At 34.3% G+C, this 24060-nt stretch overlaps 1 protein-coding gene across 1 annotated transcript in view; it reads left to right on the top strand.

Moving 5' to 3' along the window:
- Positions 1-24060, top strand: part of MMP16 (matrix metallopeptidase 16) — a 274698-nt gene that overhangs the window by 235806 nt on the left and 14832 nt on the right. The window contains exon 8 of the mRNA XM_012465088.2: positions 15481-15631. Coding sequence (XP_012320511.1) covers positions 15481-15631 — 151 coding nt within the window. The remainder of the gene's footprint in view (positions 1-15480; positions 15632-24060) is intronic.

The following is a 24060-nucleotide window of genomic DNA, read 5'->3' as shown; positions in this document are numbered from 1 at the left end:
CTGCAAGCCATATTAGACCATATTAGACTATTGTTACTAGTGATTTAGAAGTTATTCTTCTTTAATTTACTCTTTTATTTAGCCTCTGTGCCTTACATTATTTCTCTTTGTTTTCCCCTTCTCTCTCTTTACAGAGATCATCTTTTATGTATTTTCTTCTTCTAATCTGTACTAGAAAATTATGATATATTTGAGTAGCTTTGTCTTTTATTCCCCTATTTAACTAAAGTCTATGTTTGGATATAAATGTATTTAACTATGTGTTTCCTAAAGGTACTTGGTATTAACCTTGTTTTCATTTTGTATAAGAATTTGAAGATGTAGATTCAACTATATGTATAAATGAGTGTTTGGTTATTAAATATAACTATTGTGTTAGTAATATAAACATAAGCATAACATCTTCTATTCATTTGAACTTTTATAAATCTTAAGAAGAATGAGAAGCCATTAGATACAATTAAAAATTTATATTTTGGTGTAATTTAGATATTTTTTGAACTTTAGCCAAATTATATGTGTACATGTACATCATATGAGTGGGAGTTGTCAGGACATAAATTATAAAAACATAAAAACTTGTCCTTTATATATGTGTCCAATTCTATATTCTGAACATAGTCTTAGCTTTTTGGTATGTTAAAATATGGTATATCAGAATATAATGTAATATACTGTGTAATAGTATAATAAAATGGTGGATTCTGCTTCCACCCAAGATGTAATAATGGGAATCAGATTTATCTTTCCTCCTGAAACAAGTAAAAAATGGGCAAAGTATTTAAAAGCATGATTTTCAGAGACACTGGGCATCAAGAAACAGAGGACACTGAATCCTGAGAGTCAGGAAATAAAGGGAGATGAGCCCTGAAATTGCCACAGCTTCCCATCTGAATAATTTACAGGCTGTGGCACAAGGTAGGGGAACCCAAGCAGAGCTCAGAGACTTTCTGAGTTGAGGAGACAGAGTTGAGAATTCAGGGAGAACAAGGTGACTTCAGTGCAAAGGAGACAGTAACACAGAGGAGAGAGCTACACAAGAGCGAGGGCCCAGAGATTAGCAGATGGACCCCATATTATTGGAGAGAGTATTGGTCAGCTCATGTCTATAAGGAAACTGCTCAAATCTAGAAAATGAATCAATCAGTGTGAATAAAATGAGCAGTGCCTGACATTCAAAGAGGGCCAACAGTACCTGCTTCCATCAACCACCTGTTCATAGTCATTGGATAGAGTATTGAAAAGGGCCTTGCCTCAGTAGTGGGGAATAATTATCCTAGAAATATCCCTGTTTGAATTCCACTTAGCAAATCTTCAAAGTAAGACCTGAAGCAATCAAATGGTTTCCAAATAACAGTCTAGAACAAAGCTCAAGAATATTTATAGGGATTCAGAGATACTGACTTAACAAGGCAAAATTCACAATATCTTGCATATCCCCTAAGATCAGGAAGAAGGCAAAGATGTTTATTTCAAGTCTGTTCAACATTGTAATAAGTTTTGTCTAGTGAAATAAATAAAAATAATCCAGATTGGAAGGAAAGAAAGCTGTATTTAGATAACGTGACTGATATAAAACAGTAATAAAACTGTGTCCATGGACTTAATTGTCTGTGTAGAAAGAGATAGGTTTGCCTTCAACCGAAAAGCTTCCAGAAATGATAAGTGAGTTTCTCAAAGTTACAAGATACAAGACTAGTAAAATTTAATTGTATTTTCTGTATATTTTCAAGAACTGTAAAGGGTCTGAGATTTTTATCTTCCTTGTAAGCTAATAAAAGCCTGTTAGCTTGCCTCATGTCCATGGATGTTGACAGAAAACATGAGATTCCTGAGTCAGAGAAAAGGACAGAAACCAAAAGCAGGAGCCGTAGTGTAGTCATCTGTACTTGTTCCCAAAACTCCAGTCTTAAAAGTGTGATATGAGGCCGGGCACAGTGGCTTATGCTGGTAATCCCAGCACTTTGGGAGGCCGAGGTGGGCAGATCACAAGATCAGATCAAGGACAGCCTGTCTCACATAGTGAAACCCCAGCTACCTATAGTCCCAGCTACTCAGGAGGTTGAGGCAGGAGACCAGCTTGAACCCCGGAGATAGAGGTTGCATTTGCAATGAGCCGAGATAGTGCCATTGCACTCCAGCCTGGGCAACAGAGGGAGTCTCCATCTCAAAAAAAAAAAAAAAAATGTGATACGAAAAGGAGGTGACACTTTACATGAAATCAGTTTCATTGCAAGAAAGGAACCATGAATTAAAAATTTTCTGTAATTAGCAATAAGCTTGCCTAAATTTTTCACTGAAGGGAGATATTTTCTTTGTCACACTGGACAATAAACAAACCTTGCCATTTCAATGAAGAGAGATACTGTATCTATAATGCAAGACGGTTGGCTATTCAAGTATCACTGGAAATAGATTCTAGAACAAAGGCAGTTAGTGCCTCTGCTTTAAAGACAAACTGAAAAGCACAAAACCTATGAAGAATTATCTCCCATCACATGCTAACAAAGGACAATCAGGATTAAAATAAAAGACCATTTACAATTGCATTCAAAAATACCAAACACTGAGGGATCAATTTGCACAAAAAAGCAAAATGTGCATGACCTCCACATTGAAAACAACAAAACATTGCTAACTGAAAGTAAAGGAGGCCTAAATGACTGGACAAATATTCCTATTCATGGGTCAGAGGGCTCAGTATTATTACAATGACATTTATCACCAGATTTATGTTTGCATTCAGGGCAGTCCCAATCAAAATACTTCCAAGCACTTTTGTAGTAATGGTCAAGATGATTCCAAAATTCATATACAAATTCAAACGGCCTAGTATAGGCAAATCCACTTTGAAAATACTACTTGATTTTGACTGGGTGCGGTGGCTTAAGCCTATAATCCCAGTACTTTGGGAGAGGGAGGCGAGTGGATCACTTGAGGTCAGGGGTTCAAGACCAGCCTGGCCAACATGGTAAAATCCCAACTCTACTAAAAATATAAAAATTAGCTGGGTATCGTGGCAGGTGCCTGCAATCCCAGCTACTCAGGAGGCTGAGACAAGGGAATCTCTTGAACCTGAAAGACAAATGTTGCAGAGAGCTGAGATCATGCCCCTGCACTCCAGCTTGGGTGACAGAGCAAGACTCTGTCTCAAAAAAACAAAGAAAGCAAGAAAGAAAAAAGAAAATACTACTTGACTTCAAGTCTTATTTTAAAGCTATAATAATCAAGGCGGTTTGGCATGGACATAAAAATAGAAAAAAGTAGATTAGTGGAACAGAGATCTGGATATAGACTGAAAACATATATGGACAAGTAATTTTTGACAAAGGTACATGTAAAACAAAACAAAATAAACCTCCAATTCATGTCCTATACTATATGAAAAACTTAATATGGTCCTAACCTAAATTTAAGGGCTGAATCTATAAAACTCCTAGATAAAACATAGAATACAAAAGTTTGTGACCTTGATCTGGGCAAAAATTTCTTAGATATGATGCCAAAATCATTATTTGTAAAAGAAAAATTGATATATTAGACTTAATTAAAAATTTCTACTCTTCAAGGTACTTTTAAGAGAATAAAAAGCCTCAGATTAGGGTACATTATTTGCAAGCTTAGTATATAATGAAGGATTCTTATTCAAAATATGTAAAGAACACTCAAAACTCAATAAAAAGAAAACAAATAACTCAATAAAAATGAGCAAAGAGTATTGAACAAAAACTTTACCAAGGATAATAGATGGATGTCAGATAAGCTCATGAAAAGATGTTTTACATAATTAGTCATTAAGGAAATGTAAACTAAAACCACAGTGAAATACCACTACACACCTGATAGAATGACTAAAATAGAAGACTGACCATACCAAGTGTTGACAAGATTATGAAGGAACTGTAACTGTTATATACTGCTAGTAGAAAGTAAAATTGCACACTCTGGAAAACATTTTGGCAGTTTTCTTTAAAAGTTAAATACACAGCTTCTGTGTAATCCAACCAGTTTACCCCTTGGTATTTTCCCAAGAAAAATGAAAACCTATGTGTAATCAAAGACCTCTACATGAATATTCAAAGCAGCTATATTTGTGATAACACAAAACTGGAAATAATTCAGATATTCTCAACACATAAATGAATTAATAAACTGTGGTATATCTATATAGTAGAAGACTTTTCAGCAATAAAAAGGAATGAAATACTGATTCACACTACAATATGGATGAAGCTCAAAATAATTTAGCTGAAGTGAAATAATTCCAACAAAACAAGAGTACATACTCTATTATAGCATTTGTGTGAAATTCTAGAAATGCAAACTGATCTATAGTGACAAAAAGTGCCTCATTGGTTCCCTGAGGATAGGCAAGAGTTAAGCATGAAGAAAACTTCTCCGAATGATGAAATGTTCATTTCCTTGATTATGTCAATACTTTCATAGGTATGTACCTATGTCAAAACTTAATAAATTATACATGTTAAATTTATTGCATGTCAGTTATACCAGAATGAGACTGCTTTTTTAACAAGAAGCTTTACTAAACACATAAATTTATGCTGGAGTAGATTATGCAATTTTATACATTTAAATATACTGATGACATGGGTAGTAGAATTTGATTCCTTAATTATTCCAGAGCTTGTTCATTATGAATATCCAAATTAACACTATTCCAATTTTAGTTTCTTAGTTGAGGACATTGATAATCAAGTGCAATGTACCCTCCTAGCTGGGATACATCATTCCCCCGCAACTTTCCCCTCTATATTAAAGTTTTAGTATTACTGACAATAGTAGATAGAAAAAAAAATTTTTTTTTTTTTTTGAGACCGAGTCTTGCTCTGTCACACAGTTTGGAGTGCAGTGGTGCAATCTCAGTTCACTGCAACTTCCACCTCCCGGGTTCAAGCGATTCTCCTGCCTCAGCCTCCCGAGTAGCTGGAACTATAGGTGTGTGCTACCATGCTGGGCTAATTTTTCATATTTTTAGTAGAGACGGGGTTTCAACATGTTAGCCAGGATGGTCTGGGTCTCCTGACCTCCTGATCTGCCCACATCGGCCTCCCAAATTTCTGGGATTACAGGCATGAGCCACCTTGCCCAGCCAATAGGAAGAAAATTTAATTAATTAATTCTTAGTAAAGAACTCATCCACTTACTGGAGAAATATTACAAATATTCTATCATCTCAACTTAATTTTAGATGCTACAATTTATAATGGTTATAAAGTATTCTCTAAAAAGTGAATAGAAATGACTACCAAAAAATTTTTGATGCCTACATTTTGAATAATTTTGTCACTATTATTTTATATTGTTTATTTGTGTTTTATTTTTGCTCTGTAATTACCCATCTTATTTTTGTTTGTTTTTCATTTATGTTTTCTCATTGTATCACATTTTGTGTCAGATCCCTCAAATTTTTGTGAAATGATTATAGATATAAGTAAGTAGACAAGTATTTTAGATATTTTTTCTTTCAGCCTCACAAGTGTAGACATACGTGTGTTGGTGGGTGGTATTTCCAGAATTCCAAGTGAGCATTAAGTTAGTTGTTTTTGTTTTTGTTTTTTTAAAAGAAGCTGGTGCATAATGTTTCCCTTCACTCATTAAGTTACTCACTGTAAGGGCTATTATTTGGGTGTGAGTATAGATGTACAAACCACAGGCCTTTCTTACTGAAAGTTAGCCAGTTTTATGGTTTGGTATATGTGACTATCACTTAGCACCATTTATACTTGTGATGTCTGAATAGACCCCTTTATTCCTCTATTTGATATTTAGTAAGTAACAGTGAATCATTCTTCTTTATTTATGTTCACAAGGTGTTTCTTTTTTTATTTAGAGAGACCCAGAAATAGAAAATGTATCACACCTTGCTGAAGTAATATGCTTTTTTCCAGCAACTGAATGTATTCCACACTTTGTGCTAGTTAGCTTTCTGTCATTCAGGTATATCCCATATAAAAAATAACAGTTTATAAGCATAATCACCAGATACACATTCTCAATTACTAGGCATGTTAAGACTGAATGGTTATGAGGTAATAGTATCAAAAAAGCTATCTTGAAAATTGAGCTGGTGCATTCTCTTTCAAGAATTGGAAACAAATTTTAAAACAAAGATCCTAGTGTTGTCAAAATCAGTAACAGTCAAAATAAAATCAAGTAGTTGAAAAGTTGTCTCAAAATTCAAATTGTTGCTCTCACTTAATAACTTTAAGCAGTACTTATCACCCTGGTTGACAGTTTCATTTCAAGAGGCACAAATCACTTATGGCATAGAAACTAAAATATATGAGGCAGAAAAGAGAATGGCAATAAAATTTGTGAATAAAAATGGTGTACAGAAGCTGTGTATCAAAAGAAAGGAGTTGTCTAAAATACTTGGTGCTGGAAAATGGCAAAGAAAAGAATTGTTAAGAAATCATTTTTATGGCTTTAATTGTTATTTTATTTCAAATAGTACTGATAAACAGGAAATTTCTTTATACTGCTCACAAAGTATTTTCTTGAAATGTTTAGGGAATATTCACGAAGTTCATTTGAGGTCAAAATATATTGTTTCTTATGTAGTACAATAGGAAACCTAAAAGAAAAATTTTCTGTAAATAGTGCTGTGATTACTTATTTCTTTATAGGATATAACAGAAAATTGATGTATAAAAAGTTATACTAGATTAAGGAATTTATATTTAGTAGTCTTGGTATATGTGAAAATAGATTTAGACCAAGTGAATAGTGCTATTTTTTGAATTATAAATATTTATAGAATTTTAATATTAATGGTTTTATTGTATGTTGAAATGATCATCTAAAACATAGGTCCAAATGTTTAATATTTGAAACTCTTATTGCTAATATACCTCTACTTATTATAATGATTCAAAAACTCTATAGTATATTTTTATTATGGCTATTTTCATTTATATTTCAGACTGCAATATTTTCCTGTCAGTATTACTTGTATATCTTAAAGTTTTTCTCATTTTCAAAAACTGTTATCACATCATTTTGTTTTTGTTGTTGAGCCCCTTTGAGTTCCCCAGGAAGCAGACACTGAGACTAATTTAGGAGGTTGAGAGGTTTGTCAGGGAAGAAGGTAAATATATGAAAGATTAAAGGGGAGAAAGCAGGATTAGCAGTAGGCGGCAAAGTCTTGGTGAACCTGATGCCAAGCTTCAGATCAAATAATGCCTCTTAGAGGGCTTGCATGCAGAGCAAAAATGGCCAGGCTTTAGTTAGTACTCACCTGTGCTCAGTCTTTGGTTGGAGGCCGCCGAAGATTATAGCCTTTGCCCAACTGATGCATCAGACCCAAAGACACTCACCTGATGACAGTTTCTTTCTCTAAGGAAGATCTGAGCTGCACACCTCAATGGCAACTTCACTTGCATAAGCATTCAAAATTCTCTGCTTATTATCTAATATTGTGGAATCTGGAAAACAAAATGCTGCTAGCAAAAAGTCACATGACCTCAAGAGTTGAGCATTTATTCAAATTTCCTGAGCAACCTACCTATAAACAATATGGAAATGAAAACATATTCCAAATATTGAGCCCAAATAGAGATTAGTGTTACTTAATTATGTATTATTGGTATCATTTATTTATTTGAGTAGATGGTAAGCAAATTTGATCAGTGAAATACTGTGTTATATAATAAGAACCATTTATTGGGGCATCCCGAAACACATTCAGCCTGCGTGTATTTGATCTCTCAGTATTTCCAGAATTCCAAGTGAGCATTAAGTTAGCATCTTATGTACAAATTATGAAAGGAGAGCTCAGATTCATGGTTTGCCCAGGATCTTACAGCTGGTTATTGGTAGAGCTTTCATCACCTCCTAGTCCTGACTTCAAAGCTATTGAATGCTCCATTAAATAACATAATCTAACAAATAAAATATATATTCTTTTTAACAATTGTTTTAATTATCTGACGTCTTCTCAAAGAATATATAAATGTTGAACAGTAATCAGCCCAAAAAACAATATTTACTGAGTATTCTATGTACAGACTTCTGTGATATGAAAAAATCCAATCATTAAGGACCTTGTTTTCTAATCTTTTCTGTAAAAGACTACGTAGTAAATACTTTCAGCTTTGTGGACCATATGAACTCTGTCATTAACTACTAAACTCTTTCATTGCAGGGTAAAAGCAGCCATAGGCAATATGTAACTAAATAAGTGTGGCTATTTGCTGGTAAGGTGTTATTTACAAAAGGAGGTAGCAGCTAGTGGTCCTCATTTACTAACCACTGTTGTAATAGAAGACATAAAATATAAATGTATGAATAGTTTTTAGGAGACAAAAATACAGTTGATTTTTTTTGTAATTTCTTTAGTAATAAGGCACAAAAGCTATCTGATTACTCAGGATACAATGAACAAGCATGAGGCAAATACAGTGGGTTAATTAATAAACATTCCCATTAAAAATGTTATGTGATTAGTTGATAAAGGAGGGAGGAAGCAGGGAATCATTAGCAATTCTGAAAGCCAGAGTGTGAACTTGTTCTGTTCTGAGAATCAATTTTGAATAGTAAGATAAGCACTGAATCAAGAGACCTGGACCACAGTACAAAACCTATTAGCACCTGGCAGTGTGGTTTTAGACACACCATTTCTTTGACCTGTGAAATAAACGAATGTATTAGGCTGGATTCACAGCCACTTTTCTGATCCAGTACATCTGAACAATGTACTGCACTCCCACCATTAACAGTGGCTCAATTCAAGGGGATTAAAAAGCAGGTAGAAATCTTAACCTCCAGAGTAAGGATTGTCCTTCTGGGGAAAGAAAAAAAAAATGCTTATTAGATACTGCATGTTTCCTGATAGGAACAGCATTTGGTTTAAAAATTTGGGGGGGGATTATTTGTTTACTGTCTATCTTCTCTGCTAATCTGTTTCACAAGGGCAGGAACTTTTTGTGTTGCCTTCATCAGTGTTTCTGCAGCACCTAGTTGAGTTATGGACTATAATAGGCTCTTAATAAACAGACATTGAATAGAATAGATGGATGAATAGATGGAATAGATGGATTATTGAATATCATCTATCCATTGAATAGATGGATGGATAGTTGAATATTATTGAAAAATCACTGCAGTAGATGATCTATAAAGTCCTCTCCAACTCTAAACATTTTTGAAGTTATTCTTCTATTTATAAAACCTTTTGGCCTTTAATTCTAACTTGTTGATACTTTCCTCTGCGTTCTGCCAAGTACAGTGTCAGTAAGAACTAGTTTTTTCCACTTGCTCCAGAATATGTCAAACTCATATGAAATTCAGGGCATACTTACATTCTGCCAAAAAGGCAATATTTTCCTTGAGAACCAGACTGTCTGATGGTAAGGGGGTTAAAAAACCACCTGTCATGTACAGTAAAAACAGTCTAACATAAATCTTACATAGTTAACTGAAAAACTAAAAAGTAGAAACAAAGTCATTTCAGTTTTTTCATATGAAAATCTTAACTCATCAAGATACAAAAGGAATTAAATAGTTGTATTTCCTCAATAAACACTCAGAAAATAAATGTTATCATTCATAATTACTATTGAGTTATTTCCTTGAATTCTATGCCACAAATACTCAGCAGGCAAGGTGGTGTTTTTTAATTTTGTGTGAATAACTGCTGGAATTCTGTCATGCAACATTATAGCAAATGTTTGCTGATAAGCTGTCTATTTTGCTTTGTTTTCATAAAGGGAATATAAATGCATTTTTCCTAGCAGGTTAAAAATAAAAAAGCTAATCGAGCTCTTTTATACAAAGGACTTGATCATTAAAAAGTGAAAGTGAAAGACTGATTATTTCTCCCTTTCGTTTATGGAAAATACTAGACCAACAGTAGAGGAAAGTGTTTTCAAAGCATAGTTTTTAAAAACAGCAACAACAACAGTTTTTTGAGTAGAATAATAACAATTTTCTAGAAGAACTATAATTCCTTTCCTTTTTCACACATTATCCTCTACTGAGACACTGGGACTATATATAAACTACGCTTCTGTGAACTATTTCCCCTGCTCTATACACCAAGGCATCCTGGTTATTGTTGAGCCTAGTGTCATCACTGAAAAAAGCATAGAAGAAATTTTCATGCAAATGATAATTAAGTTTAGGAGCTGCAAAAGGAAGTGATGGAAAGCATACTAGAGTGCTTCTGCTTGAAAGGGACAACCAACTGGATTGAGCTGATACAAGATGTACCCTAAATAGCTAGCATGAGAGGCATGGAAAATGCATACTCCTTCCTAATTAAAAAGGAGATGAAAGGAAAGGATGCAATAGGTCACTGAGGTATACACCAACAGAAAAGGCCTTTCTTTCTCTTTCTTCTATTGTTTTAAGACTTTCTATTTTAAATACCACAGAGATTTGACTAAAATATAGAGCATGCTGTGAAACAGCTCTCTGGATTTTCCAACTCATTGACTCTGGCAAGGAAGCCATCTGGGCCTTTGGGGTGACGTGTGTGTGTGTGTGTGTGTGTGTGTGTGTGTGTGTGTGTAATATTCAGATTAAACAAGGGCTCAGGATAAGTTTGCATTTTTATGACCATATTTCCCAACACTTGGTTAAATATAATCACTTAAATAAATGGTTTTTCAGCACAATACCAGGGCATACCTTATATTTTCTCATACTTGCTAGTGGTTATAAAATTTATTTTTATTGCAATACTAATAAGATTCCAAGCTAAGGTCCACAATGTTATTTATGTAGGCTTTATTGTAGCCTTTATTGTGCCTTGTTAGATTTTTTTATCCTATATTTGATTAGTCATGTAATATTAAACATGGCTCTTTGCATTGGTAACCATTTATTAAGCACCTACCTTCTAAACCTATATATGAGGAAGGTAAAATGCAGGAAAATAATGTGTTCAATGTAGCGTTTTTCCTCAAGTTACTCACAGCCTAGAGTGGGTGGCAGGCTTGTGATTCATCAAAGTACAATGTACTAAGTAATAAGATCAAGGTAAATGCCAGTACTCTGACAATGTAAGATGCCCACCATACTCGGATAGGAAATGCTTTTCAGAGAAATCATGCTAAGTTTTGAAAGTGTCATCCTAGTTTTCCATAAATGGAGCTAAGTGAAATGTAGATGAGATAAGAGACCCATACTGAAAGGAACCTTGAAATGACATATAACGAATTTGGGTTTTATCCTGAATGCAATGAGAAACCACTGAAAATTTTAAACAAAAGAGAGCAAAAATCAAGTATGCATTTTCAAGAAATTCCTGCATTGAATTTGTGGAGGATAGATAAAAGGGAAACAGACTGGAGACAGGTAAACAAGAAAGGAAACTGTTGAAATAACTTAAACTAGGAAATAAACAGATTCCTCTTAAGTCTCATGGTTGGAAGACAGCATGGCACCATTGGCTAAAGCCAAAATTCTGGCCAACAGGCTTGGGCTCAGATGCACCTTACAACTTACATGATGCTTGAGTGTACGCGATTTTAGGTTGCACAGTCCGTTCAGTTAAAAGAAAAAATAAACCCAGTAAGGTTAGTTGAGCTTATGGGGAACTTATGGTAAGGAGTGGGTGTGTAACAGGAACTCAGACCACCAGGAACTTGCTACACTTGCCTGCTGGCCCCTCTCTCATTCGTAGCTTTATTCCTTGTATCGCTTTTCTCTTCTTATTCTCTTTTCTCTTTCAGTCCGTCTCATTTATTCAATTTCTACCTCCTCATAATATCCACTTCCTCTGGCCATCTTGGCTTCTTGGGCTTCATATTATATAAAAAATTGTCAGTTCCCCCTGCTGAGAGGGACAGTCTCTCAGTATTCTCTGGGTCATCTTCCCAAAATAGAGACGAGGATAGTTCTTCTTATCTCTGTTTATCATCAGATGAAGCCATGTCTGCATAGCTTACTCTGCAGCACAGCATTTTGAGTGGTTCTAGTCTTACAGTGATAGTATAGAGAGTGGATATAGAGAACAATGACACCTCTCTTACAGCTTGTGGACAAAGCAGTTACCTTTAGAAGGGATGATGGAAGGAATGATAGAAAGGACCATCGGTAAAAAGAACAGACTTCAAAGGACAGTTATAAGTGAGAGTTAGGAATTGGAATCAACTGGATGTAATGACCCATTAAATATGGAAAATAATGAACAAGGAGGTTTCTAATGTCAGCCACAGAATAACTCATATTCCATCTACCCAAAGAGGGAAAATAAGAAAGGTTTTCAGATGAGTTCAAATTTGGATTTTGTAGAAAATCCCATCAGATAACTATAGATACTAGTTGACTTTCAAGAGCTTTTTGGACCAGAGATAGTCATTTATGACTACGCTTTTTTCTTTTTGGCTTCTGATGTTTTCTTTTACTTTTATCTTCAATACTGCGTCTTTTTTCTCCTCATGTGCCTCCTCCTCTTTCTTCCTTTATGTGATCTTTTCTAATGGGCACAGATTTCTAGAAATCCAGTTCTGGTTTCTCTTTATCTTCTGTATATACTCTTTCCAGGATAATCTCAACACATCCTAAATTTATAAATGCCACATTTATGCTTGTATCTTACAAACTTATTTTCAAACTGAAATACCCAGTTGCCTACATGACTTCTTTATGTAGATATTTCACTGACATCTCAGACTCTTGATTTAAGTTTCCAACAGCCCACCCACCTTTAGTCTTCATAGTCTTATTAAATAGCACTGTTATTCACTTATCTACACAAGCCAGAACTTGAGGACCATTCTTGATATTATCTTTATCTTATTTCCCTCAGCAATGCCTATCAATTCCATCTCCAAAATATGTCATGACTTCCATTTTCTCCTTTCCACCTCTATTTCAGTTGTATTGTTCCAAACCACTATCTAAGAATTTTTTTATTTAACTATTCAATGACTTCATATTTCATTTAGAATAAAGTTCAAGTCCTACAAGGATTACATGATCCTCACCTCTATTATTATACCCTCCTATCATACTCTATTCTAGCTGTACAACAAGCCTCTTCCCATTATGGAATTTATTCTTCAGGTTTCCTTTACCTTAAACAATCTTCAGTGGTCTGGCTCCTTTGAATTATATGTCACAATTGAATAAAGGGATTTTTCCTGTGTCTAATACAAAGTAGCCCCGATCCCATCACTGTCACCTTAATGTCCTTTTTTCTTTCTCTATTTATATAGCACTTTGCTCTCTGGAGTTTGAATTTATTTATCTGTTTGATTCGAGTTAATATTTCCATAATCACTCACTGAAATCTAAGCTTCATGAGATAGAGATGCTGCCCTTCTGGTTCACTTCTCTATCTGTAGTGCCTACAACAGTGCCTGGTATATGTACTAAGTAATTGTTGAGTGAATGATTCAATTAATTCTTGCCAAAGACTCTTAATGGGTCCTCTCATTTTCATTCTTCCCTTTATAATACATTTTTCACCAAAAATCATCATTTTAAAATATAAAACCAATCACAACCCAACACAAATTTAATCTCCTTGATGGCCTTTAGTACATTCAAAATAAGATTCCAATGCATTATGTTGATTTTCAATGTTTTTGTACTTGCTTATTACAAATTACTGATCTTCTTTCAATTTGTTGATCATCCCAAAGTGTCTTCTGCTCTGAATGCACTTCCCAATATTCTTTGCATATTTATTACCTTCTCTTTCTTTAGATTTTGGTGTATTTCTTCAGAGAGGTCTTCCCTGACCTTTTTACTTAAAGTAAGTTCTCTTTATTTTTTTTCTCAACTTCTGTTTGTTTTTTTTTTCCTAGCCTTCACTAGTTTTTCAATTACTACAGTTATATATTCGTATATTTGGTTTTCATCTGCCTCTTCTGCTGTCATGTAGGATAATCAGGGTAACGATCAGGTCTGTCTTAATCCTCTTCGATATCCTTAGTACCTGCCATGATACTTGGGATACTTAAATATACTCAATAAATGTTGTTTTAACTTAAATGGTATCAAATGGTGGTAGAAGGTCTTGGAGTAAATGAGATTACCCATGGCTACAAACTAGAAGAAATTCCTAACTAAATCTAGCCTAAAGATGTGTGGGTCTTATTTGCTTATTTTGTGTTAAAACAGCACATTGTTTCAATGTTTTGGAATACCCTTAGGTATTATATGAAAGCTACAGTTTATTATAGTCCTCATCTATGGGTGGTTTTGAAATATTGTAGAAAGGACATTGGGACACATTTCTTTGCCAGATATTAACCCCAGGAGATACTAGAAATCCAAGAGGTTGCTGGATTGTAGAATGATTCAGGAGGCCCAGGAGAAGAGGACTTGGGAAGGAAGGAAACACATTTTTAGGATAATGGATATTTACTGACTTTTATGGAAATATCTCAATGTTAGTGGAGATACTGCACTACTACTAGCATCCCTAACTTAGCCCTTGTAGTTATTTGAGTTTCTGACCCCTCCTTATTTGGTATAAAAGAGAAGACAGCAAAGAACAGAGTCTTAGGAAACATCAAGGGCTGAGTAAAATATAATAAGCCCAGAAAGGAGCAGCTAGAGAACAAACAAATCAAAAGAAAATGGTTTTCTAGTAGCTCAGGGAGGAAAGTACTTAAGGTGGTCAATTGTGTCAATAGATAAGGTTGCAGAATTGTTTAGTTGGAGGGCATTGGTGACTCTAGAACTAAAAGTTTCAGTGGACTGAAACTTGATAGACATATCAGAAAGAGAAATGGTGGGTGCAGTTGGCTAGGGGCACAGGGAGGGCATGAGGAAGTGTGCTGTCTGTAGAGAATTGTGAAACAGCAATAAAACTGACTAAAGCCTGTCTGCTGTTTAGTATCATCATGCCATGCTCCAACAATTCCAAACACAGTTACGGCTAAAATTTTTCTCCCCTGTTACCACTCTTAAAGACTCTTAAAGACAGGAATAGAGTTTAACAGTTAGAAGAGGGCATGGGGTCAAGGGAGGATGAATTTATAAGACTAGGGAGTCTTGTGAATGTTTATATAATGAAAGGACCAGCCCAGAGGAAGTGTTTCAGTTGAGTAGAGGTTATAATCATGAAGCCAATCTGAGGGCATACCTGTTTCTCAAAATACAGGAATGATTTAGCCTTGAAAAAAAAGTAGGACCTCTAATTTTTAGGGGAAGAATCCTTCATCCTTAACTCAGAACTGTTTATTTATGGCAAAGTTATAGATCTATTTCATTTTTTAAATTCACTCACAAAATTTTGGTTATATTATTATATTAATAAGTTGTTTTCATTATATCCACTTAGAAATGATATTTCAAAAATAACGCTAATATTCTAGATGGGACAACTAACTTATTTCAAGGATTTTATGTAAATATTTAATATAATATATATTTAGAATAATAATTTTAAATGTATAATATACATTTAATATAATGATTTTAAATGTGTTGTGTTAATAGATATATTCTAATTTCTGACATGAAATTAATATATTCTGCATTTACACTTATTTCATACAGGTAACAAATATTGGGTATTCAAGGACACAACTCTTCAACCTGGTTACCCTCATGACTTGATAACCCTTGGAAGTGGAATTCCCCCTCATGGTATTGATTCAGCCATTTGGTGGGAGGACGTTGGGAAAACCTATTTCTTCAAGGGAGACAGGTCAGTATACACTTATCATGAGAAAAACAGTTAATTGACTAGTGTTTAGAAAGCCAGCATTTCTAGACTATCAGAGGCATGAGCTGTTGATGAAGAATTTTGGTGGATTTAACACAGGAGTTGATGCAATGAAAAAATTTTTTATATTTCAAATAATATTTAAGATAAATCTTTCTCTAATATATTCGGCTAATGTGATTTTCTTATGAATGTGTATACCTAGCATATGTTTTTTTTTATTTCCCCATAATTGCAATATGCTCAAAATATGGTGTAGGCTATATATGTATCCTTGCAATGCATTTTTTGGGGAATTTTACTGATTTTGTTTAGGAAAAAATACTTTTTAGCACAGGATTTTTGTGTTTTCATACTCAAAGTTAAATTTTTATACTTTGTATACAATAAATTGTGAAGACTTCCAAAGAAGTTCAGTTTAGTCATAGATTCTATTTCTTAAGAAGCCATTTATTTAGACACCATAGTCAAACTATTACTAGGCTAAATACTTTTAGCTTGAAGTATAATATTTTTTTCCCAGGTATTTTATTTGTATTTTCCTCTTTTTTTTCCTTTTATGATATTACTAATAGAGTTCACAAAATGAAAGTTGCAATCTTAAAACTTACAATAGGACCAGGTGCATTGGTTTATGCCTGTAATCCCAGCACTTTGTGAGGCTGAGGTGGGTGGATCACTTAAGGTCAGGAGTTCAAGACCAGCCTGGCCAACATGGGAAAACCCCATCTCTACTAAAAATACAAAACTTAGCCAGGCCTGGTGGCACACACCTGTAATTCCAGCTACTTGGGAGGCTGAGGCATGAGAATCACTTGAACTAGGGAGGCAAAGACTGCAGTGAGCCAGAATTGTATCACTGTACTCCAATCTGGCCAACAGAGTGAGACCCTGTCTCAAAAACAAAAACAAAACAAAAAACCTTACAGTAGCTATTAGGCAGATATAACCCCATCCCTGCCTAATTGTTAACAGATATTACAAATTAAGTTGAAGCCTATGTTTTTTATTAATTTACATAAATATTAAATAGAAAAATATCAAAAATCAAATTTTAATTACACTATCACTAGCTAGCTCACAATGAGAACTTCATAAATAGTCTTTATTGGTTTGTAGGACTTCAGTCTGCCATTGTTCTACCATTTATGCATACATTTTTAAAAAGATACACATATATGAAATACAGTCTTCGATGTCCAACATGCCAGTATTGAGTTTGCCATATTATCATAGCATAAATTAACCCTATGCAATGTCTCCAAATCTAAGAGAAAAGTAAGTAAGGTTATAAACTTTGTTTATTTGGAAATTTACAATTTTTAATAGCAAATAGTTTCAAACATTGAGCTTTATGTGTGAACAAAAGATCCTATAATTGGCTTCCATTAATAAGAATGTACACTTTTAAATTTATTCTTTGACTAACTTTATATGCAATATTCCTATGTTTTTCCATAGCAAAATGCTCATAGATTTTAATTAATTATAATAAAGCTAGGCCGTGCTAAAATATTTCTTACAAATCACAAATAAAATATTTCTTTAAATCACAAATTAAAGAGATATATCAAACAAAAATTTGATTAAAGGAGATGCTACTTAAAGCCACAAAAAGAATAATAAAGAATAATGACTCTCAACAGAATGTCAATGTAATAGAGAATGAAAGGGGAAGAACTTTATTGCCACTACATGGTGACCACTAATAAAAATAAATCTACAGACTTATAGCATATTCTTTAAAATGGTATAACCCTTAAGGTTGTTACATTTATCAGCTGCTTTTAAATGTACCCATGCAGGACTCAGCACTATACAGAGTTGCACTTTTTTCCTTTTTCTCAAAAAAGGGCAGAAATTAAAGGCTGAGGAGATACTTTGAAGAAGTTAGCTTATAGGGGACAGAAAATGGAAGCTTAGTTTTATGTAACAGTTTTAATTAGTTTCATAGATGATAATAAAAATGGCCATTTCATTATCAGATAGCTCTTTTTCCTACAAATGTAGGGATTACATTTAAAATGTTTCCATTCTCTAAATTTAGTACTTACTGGAACATTTAAGTTTAAAGAGTAAACATGAAATACCTCAAATTTGTGAAATCAGTGGAGATTAGATGCCAAAAGTATAGAAGAAAAAAGACCATAGCAAATGGGAAAAGGGTTTTAGTTCATTTACTCCCTGCTTGAAAACCTGCATGACAAATATGGCAAATGTGTAGAAATGCCTTTATTACTTTTAAGTTCTATATAAACGACTATGATTTTATAGGTTTTAAAAAACTGAAAGGAGGATTTCAACTAATTTGCATGTGTGTGATCTCATGTAATATATCACGAGTTATAGATGTTTTATAAACAGATTACTCTATAGTTGTATAATTACATATTTTCAGAGTCAACAGCATTTATCAATAAATTTATTCTAGATTTAAAAGTAGATGAAAAGACATTAAACTCTCTAACTGAAGCATAGAAACAACAATTTAGTTGTCACTTTTATATGAAACTTTTTCATTATTTCTCCCCTCTTTGCCCACTACCATTTTTCTGCTTACAAAAAAGCAAAAAATTATGTCAACAGTTTCCTATTTCTCTAATACTAAGAGCAAAAAGGATTTTTGTATCTAGAACCATTATAAAAGATTCAGGTCCTTAAATAGATCAGGTAAATAATGGCCGTAATTCAGGTGAGTAATGGCTGTAACTGTGTAAAGCAGTATATCTAAGGCAATAGCGAATGACAAGTACTCCTGTGAGCCAGAAAGTGCAAAAACTCTAGAAGAGCATTCAAAATCCAGATCACTCCAAATAACCTACTAGGCAAACAAAGCACATCTTTAAATTAGATGCTGTCATACATCAGCCCTGAATGTTGTTCACTTCCTATCAAAATGTAGATACCCTCAATTGCAGCCCAAGGGTACCCTTCCCTCTCCACTAAACTGCCTGTTACAGTATGAACATGAGGCAGCCCATTCTGTCCTCAGTAGCTCTAATGTCTACTTCCTTAAGATTTCCGCACCTGTCCTACCCTAGCACTCATTTAATTGATTCAGAAATGCATTTTGGAACACAAAGTATGTGACATGTACTAGGTAATGAAGATGGAGTAGTAGAAAGAAAGACCACAGAGCTCCTGCTTTCATGACACTTAGACTGTGTTGGAGGAGACAAATAAAAAACAGTAAACAAATAAATGACCCTGATAATTTTCACAGTGAGAAATGCTACAAAGAACTAAAATAAGGTGTTGCTGTGAGAGAGACTCCTGGTGGTAAGGACAGGTTGGGACTTAGTGTTGACCTGGGAGAAGCCCTCACTTGTGAAGGGGACACCTGAGTGGAGACTTAGCCATAGAAAGCTATTCAGGACAATGTGTTGCAGGTGGATGATATAGTCATGCAAAGGCAATAATTTAGGAAAGAAGTTGGATTGTTCAGTGTTGCTAGAGCATAGTGGTTAAAGTGGTAGGAGAGGTCAAACTGGTCAATAGGGACCAGATTACACAGGGTCTCATAGCCCATGGCAAAGAGTTTGATTATTCTAAGTACAAGGAAGAGACATTGGATGGTTTTCAACAGGAAAGTGACATGATCTTATGTGTATTCACAAACATTGTGCTAGCTTCTGTGTGAAGAATGAGCTCCAAGAGTGGAGGGTAACTGAGAGACTGTTGAAGGACTTCAGGAAGACATGATGGTAGCGGTGGAGAAGCAGCAAAGTGGGTGGGTGCAGGATAATTTTGAGTGTGATAACAAGTTGTCCTCAGGGCTTGGATTTTAGGGGAGGAACAAATAAATCAGGACAACTACTAGGCTTTTCACTCAAGTAATTAAGTGGACAGTACCTTATCTGGAGATTTAAAAACAAAAGAAAAACAGAGAAAGGAATATTAAGGGAAAGGGATTAAGAAATTGAAATGTCCGTGCTTAACTGAGGTGCCTATTTATACACCAAGTGAGGAAGTCAAGTAGGTGGTTGGATAATTGAGTTTGCATCTTAATGGAAAGTTTAGTTGGAGGCACAGATTTCAGAGTTATCGACATATAAATGATATTGAAAGCAGGAGCCCAGTTGAAATCTTCTAAGTATAGAGATAGCTAAAGAAAGTAGATGAAATGATGGTTCTTTAAATAAATCTGTAAATTCAGATTAAAATATCTAGTGTTGTACTATTTTACATATAGCGTGGAACTCAGTCCCTCAGATTCCTACTTGCCCTTTTGTTAATACACTATGCTTTGGTACTTGGATATGTTTTGATCTTCATAACATTTAGCTTAAAATGCTGTTTCTAAGTCATCTCTCAGCATCTCACAATCATATCCAAGACTGTTGCCATATTTCATAAGAAGCGTAGTTTTGAGAATTTTAAGGTATTTTCAAATAAAAATAACAAAATGTAGACCTACTTTGTTTTCTTAATTATCATCTCTAATAATGAAATAGAAAAATACATTTATTTCCTCCAGCTTAAGTGGTATGTTTATAAAGTAATTTCTTAATGTATATGTTTTTGAGTCATTCAAAAGTACAGCAAAAACTGATAGATTGATATTGTCTATTCTGTTGCATTTTTAAGACTGATCCTGAGGAATGGGATTTTGAGGCATTAAGAATGCAAATCTCAAAGAATCATCTGACTAAAGTCCAAATTCTATGGTAGAGATAACTGATGAATCAGAAGAAAGAGCTATGATGTTCATTTATAATAGCTTTTATTTACTGACCCTCCCACACAAAATGTCGGTGTTTTCCATGAAAATATCTACATTTTAAAGCCCCAAAATGGTTTATTTACATAGTGTTCTGATCTGAATATGCTAATTTACTTCTCATTGAATCTATAAGCTTATTTTTCAGGGAGAAAAATTCAGTTGAATGAGCTTTGTTCATGTTGTCATATACTCAAATATGTTGGAAATCAAAATACAAAGCAGTATTTATGAATAAGCCTCAGCACCTTTTATAAGACAGTGCTAACTATAGATAATGCTAATTGCATTCCAGTTTACTGGATGTATATCAAAGCTGACACAAAGCAGACAACCTTTGGGCTCAAGCCTATGTTGAGTTTTTCTAAAATTGTAAAATGATCCTAAATTATTGTTTTGCATTATCTGCTAGGAGAGGGAAAATGCTTTTATATCGACAAATTCATACCAGAATTACTTTCCTACAAAAGAGTGTAATAAAATTTACATTCCATTAACATTTCCTTGATATGCGATCTCTCTGAATCCTGTGAGTCTGGCATATAATATAGGTGCTCAGAAAAGCACAGTGAGTGAATTAATCTATGAATGAACAGACTAAGGGAGAAAGGAAAGCTATACCCAAACAATGAACACAAGTTATCTGAATGGCAGCATTGAGAGAGAAGAAAACACAGGCAGACACTAGCAGTAACATTTGAATTTCAATTCTACCACATTCAGACATAGTAAAGGTGACTAAGTCAATTGTCTTTGAATAATATGATGCCCAATGCTCTGTTATTGCTTGAATTGAGTGACCATTCATACTAAATCTATCGTTAGGACATTATTATAGAGAACACTATGTGTGATATAAAAGACGAGGGATTTAAGCAAAACAAGATAATATATGTACATAAATTTACTTTATAGCTATAAAATGCTACATAAAGTGTAGGTATTATTACATCAAAAGCATAACTACTTCTCAGAAAACTAATCTGTTTGCCAGGTATGTATTATTGTTACTTAAATCACATGCAGGATGTGATACCATCGTCCTCAGGATTTTAAGTTATTCCTAATTTTATTTATTATTACTATTATTATTATTACTACTTGAGAGATCTTTAAATTATGAGCAAATCTCAACTGTATTAACCATTCATCACAGAATGTTCTGTGCGACAAGAATATTCAAAAATTATGTTTATTTAAATATTTTAATTTAAAAGTAAATGTTTCCATGCACAAAATGTAAAAGAAAATATATTTTAGAATTGGTGGCATGCTACACTAATGATTCCACTTCATTGTCCTCTTCAGAAAGATGCAGTCCAGGCACCATTCTTTCAGCTCAGTGCATCTCCGTGAAGCTATTCCTGATCTGTCCATCAAATCTGTTCTCATCTTTCATGTGATGAGAACCTGCGACAAATACCTCTGACAGTTTCCTTTTTGGTATAAAATCTTCTTTGGGGTACTTCTTAGAACACTTCCTAAAACAATCTTTTTCCCATCTATGTGAACATTGAAGATTGAGGAAGTGCATCTTCAATGGATGGAGGAATTCCAGATGTTACTCAAGTGATGTTTCTAGGAATTTGTAGCAAAAACTTCTACCCAGGACCCCAGAGCTCTGTAGGTAAAGAATCCTTCATAGGCCTGGCAGAGGAATATCCAAACTGTAATGTATTTATTTTTTTCAAATTTCAGAAAAAATGGCTAAGTCAAAGATAATTTTTAAAAAATATATCATTTCCCAAATATGTGTTGGTGAAACACTAGCTTTAGTATATCATCATAGATGTGTAGTGAGGGGAAAAGCATTGACAAATAAAATTGGAAAACATGTTTGGTGGCATCAGATGAATTTGGAAACTGCCTTTATGGTGAAAATAGCAGATACTTTTGAAATCAGACACACATGGATATACTTCCACCTATCATTCAAGGTACTCCAAGAATTCTCCTCTCTCAAATGGGGACAGTGATGACTATCTCATGGTTTTGTTGTAATTAAATAAAATAATGCATAGAGCAATAGGGCTGCCTGAAATAGATGATATCACTGTGAATTCCCAATGATTTTACCCTATTTTGTCAATCTTTGTGACCATTCAAAATATAAACTCATTTTAGTCTTAAAATATATGGACAATAATAATGAATGATCCAAAGTAGGGATGTTCACAATTTGTTCCTTGGAAGTCTAGGATTCTGTGAAAGTGGCTCAAGGACTACCCTGTGAAGGGATAAGAGTCTCTTGGTGAGCTTTGCTTTTACTTGTATTAATGTCTATACACTGAGTATTCCAATCAAGGCCTGCCCTAACGTCTATACTCACATTCCCAGTTTCCTCATCAGCAGCTCCACTTTGAAGTCTGAATTTAATGTAGCTAACACCAGATTCATGATTTCTCAATCTGTCTCAACTTACTTTCTCTTATTTCATTATCTTACTAAATGACAGCATTATTCTTCCAGATAATCAGACTCACAATTCTTGAGTCATACTCAGCTTCCTTCTCTTTCACATCCCACATCTAATCCATGAGTAAGTCCTCTGGCTCTTCCTTTAAAATATATCCCAAATCCCTTGATTTATCATCAATGCTATAGTTGTTGACTTCCTAGTCCAAGGATTATTGCAGTGACATCCCAACTGGCATTCCAGCTTCTGCCTTATCTCCTTCAAGCTATTTTACTCATAGCAACCAGTGTATTCTTTTCAACAATTAGTCCTAAGTTTAAGCTCCTCTGTTCAAAATATTTATTGGCTTCCCATCTCTCTTAGAGGAAAATCAAAGGCTCACTATAGTGTAAAGGCTTATCTAATTTTAAGTTCTGGTTCTCATTCTCACCTTGTCTCCCCATTACTAACTCAATTCCAGTCACCTCAGCCTCCTTGTAGACACAGGTACTCCAAGCACGTGCCTGCCACAGGAATTTTTAATTCCTAGTTCCTCTGCCTGGAATGTTCTTCTCCCAAAGACTACATGTATTGCTCCTCCCTTTTCTCTGCTCAGATGTCGGCTTATCAGAGAGGACCTCTCTGTCCACCAATTAAACATGGCTTTTGATATTCCTAGATAACTTTATCTGCTTTGCTTTTTTCATAGCTGTTACCACCTCCTATCATAGTATGCATTTATTGATAAATTGGTTTATTTCCCATATCCTCACATATCCTATAATGTGAGATCAGTGAGAGCCACAGCATATCTGTGTTGTGCAAGGTTGAATCTCTGGCCCCACCATAATGCCAGAAATATAATATATATTCACTAAATATGTACTGAATGAATAAATAAATCAAGATTCTGCTTAAAATTATTTTTAAAAATGTTCTGCTCCCTAAGAAAGGTTTTTAAAAAACTCATGAAAACCTCTGAGAGAGAGAGATACATATATATGCAGGTTGGTGATGTCCGTATGAACTATAAATATACTTAGCTAGCACTTTTTATTCATTTTAGCAGACTGAATAAAAACTTATTTTTAACACGGGCAGGATATGGACAATAAGATGCCCATTTTTAATATATGCAGGAGAAGAAACAGAATAAATGCCTTATGCTCATTGTATTTCAGTGATTTAAATCAGAGCTTGCCAGTTGGAGTTCTGTAAATCATTAACAGGTGCACAAGAAACTAAGTCAAGCACACAGCAAAGGTCTAATAAATGTTAGTTATTACTGTTTGTATG

This window comes from Aotus nancymaae, unplaced genomic scaffold (assembly GCF_030222135.1).
Source record: "Aotus nancymaae isolate 86718 unplaced genomic scaffold, 86718_ANA_hifiasm-v0.15.2.pri h1tg000036l, whole genome shotgun sequence".
Classification (NCBI taxonomy): Eukaryota; Metazoa; Chordata; class Mammalia; order Primates; family Aotidae; genus Aotus; species Aotus nancymaae.
This window is presented reverse-complemented; position numbering and strand designations above follow the sequence as displayed.